The sequence below is a fragment of the Mercurialis annua genome, linkage group LG2 (genome assembly GCF_937616625.2).
Source record: "Mercurialis annua linkage group LG2, ddMerAnnu1.2, whole genome shotgun sequence".
Lineage (NCBI taxonomy): Eukaryota > Viridiplantae > Streptophyta > Magnoliopsida > Malpighiales > Euphorbiaceae > Mercurialis > Mercurialis annua.
In genome coordinates, this window is record NC_065571.1 from 19,011,749 (window position 1) to 19,021,922 (window position 10,174).

The window sequence follows — 10,174 nt, forward strand, 5'->3', positions numbered from 1 at the left end:
TATCAAAGTCGATCGTATAGTTAGCTGAGCCATCAGGTTTTCAAGGGATGAAACCTCGAACTTAATTCCTTGGCTAAACATCGTATGAATTTCTTTAATTAATGGTCTCTGCCACGTTGTTGCAATATGCACGAGACATCCTGCCGATTTTCTACTTAACGCATCTGCCACTATATTAGCTTTTCCTGGATGGTACTGAATCGTACAATCATAGTCCTTCAATAACTCCATCCACCTTCTCTGTCTGAGGTTTAACTCTCGTTGATCGAAAATGTACTTTAAGCTCTTGTGATCTGTAAATATCTCGCACGCGCCGTACAAATAATGTCTCCAGATTTTCAATGCGAACATTACCGCTGCTAACTCTAGATCATGAGTTGGATAGTTCATTTCGTGTTTCTTCAATTGTTGCGAAGCATACGCAATCACTCGTCCATGTTGCATAAGGACGCATCCTAATCCAACTCTTGATGCATCACAACATACTGTGAATCCTTCCGTCCCTACTGGTAGTGCTAGAACTGGCGCCGTTGTCAGACACTCTTTCAGTTTCAGAAAACTGAGTTCACGTTGATTTGTCCAGTTAAATCTAGTATTCTTTTGAGTTAATTTCGTCAATGGTACAACGATCTTTGAGAAGTCTTGTACAAATTGTCTATAATACCCGTCTAATCCGAGAAAACTTCAAACTTTGGTAACAGAATCAGATCGTTTCCATTCTATCACAGCTTCGATCTTATTTGGGTCAAACTTTATACCACTTTGAGATACCACATGACCCAAGAAAGCTACATCCGTTAGCCGAAATTCACATTTAGAGAACTTGGCGTGAAGCTGATGTTCCCTTAACGTTTGAAGTACTATCTGCAGATGCTGGGCATGCTCTTCTTCCGTACGTGAATAGATTAAAATATCATCGATGAACACGATCACGAATTGATCCAAGAATGGTTTAAATATTCTATTCATTATGTCCATGAAAGCTGTTGGTGCATTCGTTAATCCGAATGACATAACGAAAAACTCATAGTGACCATATCGAGTTTGAAAAGCAGTCTTCTCAATATCATCATCGCGAATCTTCAGCTGATGATAGCCCGACCTTAAGTCAATCTTGAAGAAGTACTTCGCTCCTTGTAACTGATCGAACAGGTCGTCGATTCTAGGGAACAGATACTTGCTTTTAATAGTCACCTTGTTCAGTTGTCGATAATCGATGCAAAGTCGAAGCGATCCATCTTTCTTTCTGACGAACAGCACTGGTGCACCCCATGGGGATACACTCGGTCTGATAAAGCCACAATCGAGCAATTCTTCTAGTTGATCTTTTAATTCCTTGAGTTTTTTATGTGCCATACGATAAGGAGGCATCGATATCGGCTTCGTAACAGGGGCCAACTCGATACTGAACTCAATCTCGCGATCTGAGGGTAATCCAGGTAGTTCCTCGGAGAGGACGTTTGGATATTCCGATACGACTGGTACCTCGGTTAATTCTACGGGTTTCTTTTCCACGTCTCGTACTATGGCTAGGAATCCTTGATATCCTTTCTTCAACATACGACAAGCTTTAATAGCTAAAATGATAATCACAGAAGGTTTTGTCTTATCACCCTGGATTGAAACAACTTCAATTCCAGGCGTGTTAAACATTACTGTCTTCTTCCGACAAGCCACATTGGCATAGTGCTGAGCCAACCAATTCATTCCTAGAATGACGTTAAAAACTAATACTTCAAGTAACATAAAGTCTACAAGCAAATCTCGTCCTTGAACACTCAAGTGACAAGATCGATAAACGATACTAACTTCCACACTTTCACCTACTAGGGTGGCTACTGATACGGGGTTCTTAAGGTATGCTGGTTGCACCCCTAACTTACTAGCAAAGCTAGGTGAAATAAATGAATGCGTAGCACCCGGATCAAATAAAACTAATGCGTCTGGAGAAATGATAGGAAATGTACCTTGCACAACAGCATTGGAAGCCTGAGCTTCCTGAGGATTTAATGCAAAAACTCTGGCCTGAATTCCACCAGCCTGTGAAGTTTGACCAGTACCACGACCTCCACCATTCTTTCCTCCTCGATTCCCATAACCACGGCCTCTCTGGCCAGTGAATTTGCTTCCCGTATGATCATATCGTGACGCGGCCTGATGTGCCATTCTTTGCTGTTGATAAGAAGGTTGCATTACTGTAGTCATGGAACCTTGAGGCATCTGTCGTGGGCAATCCCTAGCAAAGTGACCCTGTTGGCCACAATTAAAGCACGCTCCATAAACGCCATGGCACATCCCATAGTACCTCCTATTACAAGTCGGACAGATAGGAGCTCGACCTCCCATACCACTCATAGACCTGGCACCAAACCCTGTGCCGGATACACTAGTTTCGAGATCCATGTCGAGCCCTTTTTTGTTTTCCCTGACGTTGCGTCGGTCTTGAGTAACTTCCAACGTATGACTGAGTGGGTGTGCTCTGCACAGTGCGAAGTGTATCACTTCTTCTAGGTACAACGTTAGAAGGATCGGGAATTCTTCCAAACCGGATCAGAGAAACTTCCATCTGCCTAGCGCTATCAATCAGTTGTACAAAAGCCTTTCCTATATCAGATGTTAGACTCACAAATTCGGGTCCTAAATCCTCTACGAATCTTGAATTCACCCTTACCGGATCTGCTGTTAAATCGGGCGTGAACCTACTCAATCTTGTAAACTCAGTCACATACTCTTGCACAGATCGATTGCCTCTACTCAAAGTTAGCCACTGACTGCGATAACTCTCTCTTACTGCAAACGGTAGAAAATACTCTCAATAGCGATTCAGAAATTCAGCCCATGTCATGTTGTCCATCGTTGGTTGAATGTGATGCTGAAACCAATCCTTTGCAGGTCCTCGCATAGACATTTCCATCATAATAATGGACCGTCTCTCGTTAGCTTGCAAACGTCCAGCATTACGTTATACCTCCTCCAGGAAGTCCAGAGCATCTTCAGAGCCATCAAACTTAGTTGGCTTAAGGCGCATATAAGCCAAAACAATATCTCGATCAGTATAAGCAACATTACGTTGATGTTGCTGCTGTATTTGTTCGCGATGCATATTCTTCACCTCATCTTGATTAGCTTGCATAGCCGCAACTCTCGTAAGAAACTGATTTAGGTCAAAGCCTAGGACGTTAAGTTGTTGAGCTTGTGCTTGCACTCCCGGTGCCTGAGCATGGGCCTCTTGGCCTCCACCTCCTCCATGAACAGAAGACTCATCTTGAGCTTCTGGAAGTACATTATGTGCTCCCTCAACAATATTTGGCGCTGCAGCGGCAGCTCGCTCTTACTCTTGTCATTGGTCAAACATCCTAACAAAGACAAACAACGTTATATAGCCGTATAAACGCATATTGTCGTAAACGTAAATCGCATATAACGCGCATCTCATCATATACAAACAAACAACTTATGACAGACACATCCTAAAGGGAGAGCTAAAAGTTTTGAAAATCAAACAAATACGTAAAAAGACAAGATTCGAATACTATGTGCTGCAGTAGACCCTAGGAATTCAATCTCTTAACACATAACCGATATAAGCAATGGTAACTGGACCATGCTCTGATACCAATTTTGTCACGACCCAATCTCATGGACCGAGACCCGCGCTAGGGAATGGGAGTGGTAGCTCCAAAACCCGTAGCAAGCCTAAACTCATAAACAGTTTTTCGCAAATAACATACGTCATGCATGATGAATATAAATACATGTCATGCTAAAAACATGCCAGGGCATACATCGACAGCTGGCACAAACAAACAATACTAGCGCAGAAAACATAGTATATACAAATATTCAAACATCAGAGTTATATTTACAGAAAAATGTTTGATATAGACTGAAACGTAAAGCACCTATCTACTGCATCTCTAGAAGCAAGTAATGGTGTCATTACATTATTTCAAAAATATAAGACTTCTGGAACAAGGATAGAAGTCCGTTTCTCCAAAAGCTTCTTTCACCTGAGAGGGAAAACTATGAGGGGTCAGTATACGGGAATATACTGAGTGAGTTCATGCTATTTACTAATAAGCATCATATATAACATATAATAATAATGTAAACATTTCTTCCATGAATAACTAAGTAACGGATCCGACTAAAACCCTAATCTTCAAACATGCCAAACGTATTCAAATCATTCATATAATCCATTGGCCCAGTCCCGGGATAATTCAACCGAGTTCAAGCGCGACCACTCTCTTAATCCCAAGTCGTGGGTCCCGAGATAATTTGACCGAGTTCAACCCACTAGATACGGGTCTCGAGATAATTTGACCGAGCTCAACCTCAAATCTATCAACTATGTAACCAACTTTCTCATTCATTCTCATATTCTCATTCACAGCTGTTGTCAATCAAAACTGGTGATCACCCAGTCCTATTACCGCCAATAGGAAGGCACGTTCCATCGGATCGATACTGGTTTCAAAACGACATGTATGCATTTCGTATAAAGTAATTGCATTGCAAACATTCATTTCCAAAGTAAAGCAATATAAAACGTTTGTTTCATAAACAATGCTCTTTTAAATACTTAAAAAGTAAATATATATAAACTCACAGAAAAACCACTATTCCAAAAACACCACGGTATTCAAAACCGTCAAGCTTCCCAAGCTCCGTGTTCGGTTGCTGCTTGCCTCGTCGGATCTATAACAATTTTAAAATCAATAACTCAAATCAGAATCCTATTCTAGGATGGACTCTAGACTCAAGACATGATACATTAACGTTATGGACTATCGCGCTTCTCACGTGTTCTACTCCGATAAACGGTTTATTACTCTTTTCGGTTCATATCACTTTTCTGATTCGATCCTCGATTAGCCTCTTTAGGTTAAACAACTCAAAATAATCGCTAACCCATTGAATTCGATCGCGATACGCAAATACGGACAAATTCCCCGAAACAAAACGATGATCCGATTCACTGTGCGTGCGCACGTCTGTTTGTGCGGCTGCACAGGGGACTGTGCGCCCGCACATTCCTTGCAGACTGTGCACCCGCAAATTCCTTGCAGACTGTGCGCCTGCGCAGTCTGACTGTGCTTCCGCACCGTCTCAATACTGTGCGTTCGCACAGCACCTGTGCGCTCGCATAGTGTGCTGTGCGTCCGCACACCCCGGCTTGACTTCCGACGTGGTCTCGATCAATTTTTTGCGTTACTCTAACAATGTATTGAAACATCTATAACATGTAATCTAATCTTAAAACGCTAAAATCAATTCCAAAATCGTTAAAACGATAAAACCGCTCGGAAACCTCAATCATTAACTCGATATTCCACCAAATTCATCCATTCAAACATCAAAACGTCATGCTCACCTTGATTACGCACAGAAACACGATCAATTCGAGCTATAGAACGTCGAAAACTGACGAGGAACGGAGATCGAGCGTGATGAACGAAGAAAATGACGATGAAGAAGAGGAATGAGTTTTTGTTTTCTGGATTCTTCATCTCATGGTCAACATCTTATATATATATATGGCTAATTTTTTCTTAGGTCCTTAAACTCTTTGAAAATTGCAATTTAGTCCAAAATGCATCCGCGACCAAATTTGAAACGGTCTCCGATCGATACGAAACTTTTACCATAATTACTATAAAATATTTTGCGGACTTTGGCGTAATAATTTCTATCATGGGATATATAATTTATTTTTATATTAATTTTCTTAGCTTTTCCTTAAATCCCGCAAAATCGTTTAATAAAAATTATTCTAAATTTCCAATTAAATTAAACTAAATCAACCTTAATTTAATTTATCGGAATTTACGACACATGTCACGATTTAATTATTTATAATATTCGGGGTATTACAGATTTAGAGTCTGGATGAGCCTGGAAACACGTTTTGAAGTTTGGACATGAGTCTAGAAGATCTGGTAGCGAATCTGGGAAGGTCGAACGACAAAGAACATGGCGCCGGTGTGATTGTCGGGGCCGGCAGTATATAGTGGCGGCGCTGCCACTTTATTCCGGCGGCAGCAGACAGCAGCAATTTCCAACATTCGTTTTTGAGTGTTATTAGCTCGTTGCATTCGTTTCAGCTCGTTTTTGAGTCCATTTTCCATGCAAAAATAGTCCAAAATGCATAAAAAGATCAAAGGATACAAATAAAGCAAGTAATGAACATTTGGAGGTCATTTATAATATCAAAATTAACAAATTACAACAATTCGCAAATTAAGCAAATATTGGCAAATAAGCTAAAAATCTCCTAAACATGCATCCTAAGTGATTTAATTGTCTCGGTTGCTGGAATTAAACATCTAAAACACATTAATCTAGCTCTTAACATTCTTTCTCATCGATTTTCATGGCGATTTTATAAAAACACATAATTTGGCAATTATGGAAAAAGTAATAATAATAACCTAACATGCATCTTAGCTCACAAATATTCACCAAATATGAACAGAATATATAAAAAGTAATACAGGGATATAAAGGGTCCTGAGAGTTACCGGTATGAGTCCTTGGCTCGTTTGCCGGCAAAGTGGATGCGGAATCCAACTTCAAATCTTTGCAGGGCTTGTGTTCTTGGAGAATAAAAAGGGTTGTTAGGTGTTCTAAGGAGTGGATTGAATTAAATTTTTGTGTGTGTGTGTGCTATGGTGTTCAGCCAACTACGGTTTTATTAAGGGGAGGGGATCGAATTTTACTATCTAGTTTATACGTGTTTCTGGTCCGTCCCCTGACTCAGTTAGTTAATAACACTATTTATAGAGGTTAGTTAGGTTAAAGGTTAGCCAGGGTTAGGGTTTTGTCAGATTATTTTTATGCCCTTTTCTAATTTTAATTAATGTGTTTAAGATAAGTAATTAAGGTGTTTATATTAGTGAAAACTACTCTAATGGGAGCAAATCCCGTATTAAGACTTGATGGCTAAGAAAAACACGCCAAAAAGTCAGTTTTGGTGCCGGAAAGTATTAAAAATGACTCTTGGGACCTTATGGGTTTGGTTATGGTCAATTTTAGTCCGTCAAACTTTCAAATTAGCCCATAAACTTCTAAGACATTGCAATTAGTCTAATTTCTAGACTTAGACTATAATCTCTTTGGATTTTTATGGGCTATTTATGCCTAATTAGGTTTTGATCCTCCAAGTTTGCAATTGTGCACAGACTACGTCTGCTTAGATTCCTGCAATCAAATCTGTAGCTCGTCACTCGGACGGGTTTCTCTGGAAATCAACATTGGATGCTTCAGTTTCTTATCACTTTTTACATGTCTAAAAATAGGTGTCTACACAAACTGAATGATAAGCTAGCCAAGTTAACTAACGAAAGGAATAAGTTAGCTTGGCTAGCTTATGATTCAGTTTGTGTAGACACCTATTTTTTAGACAGGTAAAAAGTGATAAGGAACTGAAGCGTCCAATGATGATTTCCAGAGAAATCCGTACGGGTGACGAGCTACAGATTTGATTGCAGGAATCTTAGCAGGCGTAGTCTGTGCACAATGAGAAATATGAGATTAAGCGCCAATTTGTGGTTGATTTGGCAAAGAAAAAAGAGCAGTATGAGGAACTGTAACTGAACAACATAAGAATGACATGTTGCTAATCGAGGTGTTAGAGGATACAACCAATGTTGTTGAGGTCATTAAGGGTGATATGGTGACCGAGTTTGGCCAGCTTACTGATGCCATGGAAGATGATCTTCGAGACCGAGTTGGTTCTTTGCTTCTTCCAAATGTTGATCCGGAGTGTTTGTATTTGGATATGGCTGGTTTATATGCCAAGATGTTAGAGCAGAAGGGCGAATGCTAAGGCTGTAGAAGAGCTTAAGGCTGAGCTAAGCAAGGAGTTTGATGCCATGGATAAGTCTGAGGTTGTTGGTGCTGAGTCTAAAAATGTTTTGCCCAAGCATTCTTCAAAGCAACTAGAATTTAAAGATTATGAGGAGGCTGGTTTGAGCGAGGGGGGAGGTTCTCGATTCGAGCTGGCTTGTCGGTCCACGACGATGTCAATAATGCGGTTATTTGATTAAGTAGTAATGCAATATTTTTGTTTTGGAAATGAAGTAGTGTTTTACCTTGGTCTGGAAATTTGTGTGATAATGCTTTTATTTTTTACTACCATTTTTATTTTGTTTTTGATTAAGGCTTAGTTCGTTTTTATTATTTAACTTTGGATTTTAGCTATGGCTTGACTCGTCTTATTATCTATCTTTGTTTTAGGTTTTTGATTAAATCAGATTTAAGTTGTGGCTTAACTCTAATTTAGGCAATTAATTGCTTTTATTTGCAAGCTATGGATTTAATCGGATTGAAACTATCACTTACTGTTTTGAATTATGACTTATCTCGGATTTAAGCTTTTGCTTTTAAGTTATGGCTTACCACTTAAGCTATAGCTTACCTCGAATTTAAGCTATTGCTTATATTTGCTTTTAAGCTACGGCTTACCTCAGATTTAAACTATGGCTTAACTCGGATTTAAGCTATTGCTTAACTCGGTTTTAAGCTACGGCTTAACTTGGATTTTTGCTTATATTAGCTTTTAAGCTATGGCTTACCTCAGATATAAGCTATATCTTAACTCGGATTTAAGCTATTGCTTATATTTGCTTTTAAGCTATTGCTTAACTTGGATTTAAGCTATTTCTTAACTCGGTTTTAAGCTATGGCTTAACTCGGATGTAAGCTATTGTTGACTAGGTTATGGTTGAGACTTGTGGATTTTTCTTACCTTTTATTTTATTGATAGTTGAAAAGCATGCATTCTAATCTACAACGGGCTTTTGACTCAAATGCAAGTGAAAAAACCCCTAACGGACTTGATCATACTAGTAGAACCTCTTGAGGACTATATAATTCAAATTCCTTGGCAGGTCTCTTCCTGAGAGATAGGTTAACTAGTAAGCTCCATCGTTTCCTACTTTTTTCTCCCGGTAAGACCCTTCCTAGTTTGCCACGAGTTTTCCTATTCCTACATTTCCTTTTACAATGTCTTCCCTTCTTACATGAGGTCACAAAGTGAGAGGTTTTACCCTTCTGTTGTGATAGTTGGCCATCCTTTGCTTATAAGCTTCAATATGTGTTAGAGCTTGCTCTCTTCTTTCATCAAGCAGGTCGACGCATATTTGCATGGTTTTTTCATTTTTCTGCTCATCAAAATATTGTACTCGGAGAGTTGGCATGCCTATTTCCATATATATCATTGCTTCACACCCGTATGCCAGACTATGCAGTGTCCTCCCCGTTTCTGCGTTTGGGGTGGTTCTATATGACAATAAAACATTGTGTAACTCGTCTGCCTATCGCCCCTTAGTTTCGTCCAAATGTTTCTTCAAACCATTGACTATGGTTTTGTTGGTTACTTAGGTCATTCCATTTGTTCGTGGGTGGGTTACCAAAGCAAACCTTAGGTCTATTCCTTTTTCTGTGCAGTATCCTCTGAACACTTTGTTGTCAAATTCGTTGCTATTCAGTGATTATGATCTTTCATAAGATGTAGAATCGGAAGTGAGAGGTTTAACCCTTCTGTTGTGATAGTTGGCCATCCTTTGCTTATAAGCTTCAATGTGTGATAGAGCTTGATCTCTTCTTTCATCGAGCAGGTCGATATAAATTTGCATGCTTTCCTCATTTTTCTGCTCATCGAAATTTTGTACTCAGAGAGTTGGCATGCCTATTTCCATAAGTATGATTGCTTTACACCCGTATGTCAGACTATACTGTGTTCTTCCTATTCCCACCTTTGGAGTGGTTCTATATGACCATATTACATTGTGTAGCTCGTCTACCCATCGCCCATTAGCTTTGTCCAAATGTTTCTTCAAACCATTGACTATAGTTCTGTTGGTTGCTTCGGTCATTCCATTTGTTTGTGGGTGGATTACCAAAGTAAACCTGAGGTTTATTCCTTTTTCTGTGCAGTATCCTCTGAACACTTTGTTATTAAATTGTTTGCCGATGTCGGTGATTATGATCTTTGATAAGATGTAAAACTTAGTTTGGTTTGGGGGTTATAAAGAAGCCGGGAAAAGGAATGAGTAGAGAACAGGTGTTCAAACTTCGAAAACTTTTGCCCTTTTCCACTCCCGCTGCTTCAGAAACTTTTGTTTCACCTTTTCCCTTTTGTTTATAGCCTTTTCCCTTTGTTAATCAA

The 10,174-nt window shown here is 39.5% G+C and overlaps 1 protein-coding gene across 1 annotated transcript; it reads right to left on the reverse strand.

Annotated features, from left to right (window-relative positions):
* Positions 1–684: 684 nt before the first annotated feature.
* Positions 685–6,131, reverse strand: LOC126668333 (uncharacterized). Its single transcript, XM_050361539.1, has 7 exons — positions 5,967–6,131; positions 4,613–4,701; positions 3,903–3,917; positions 3,786–3,793; positions 2,969–3,312; positions 2,547–2,809; positions 685–2,479 (listed from the first exon to the last, which is right to left on the reverse strand). The coding sequence occupies exons 1-7, from the start codon at positions 6,129–6,131 to the stop codon at positions 685–687; spliced, it is 2,679 nt and encodes an 892-aa protein (XP_050217496.1).
* Between the last annotated feature and the right edge of the window lie 4,043 nt (positions 6,132–10,174).

Excerpts from the sequence above, each read along its gene's own strand:
- LOC126668333 (XM_050361539.1), bottom strand. The coding sequence starts at position 6,131 with ATGGAAAATGGACTCAAAAACGAGCTGAAACGAATGCAACGAGCTAAT. Across the intron at positions 4,702-5,966 it reads CCGGCGCCATGTTCTTTGTC|ATCCGACGAGGCAAGCAGCA; the intron begins GTTCGACCTTCC and ends AAATTGTTATAG. Across the intron at positions 2,480-2,546 it reads ATGGAAGTTTCTCTGATCCG|AGCACACCCACTCAGTCATA; the intron begins GTTTGGAAGAAT and ends CGCACTGTGCAG.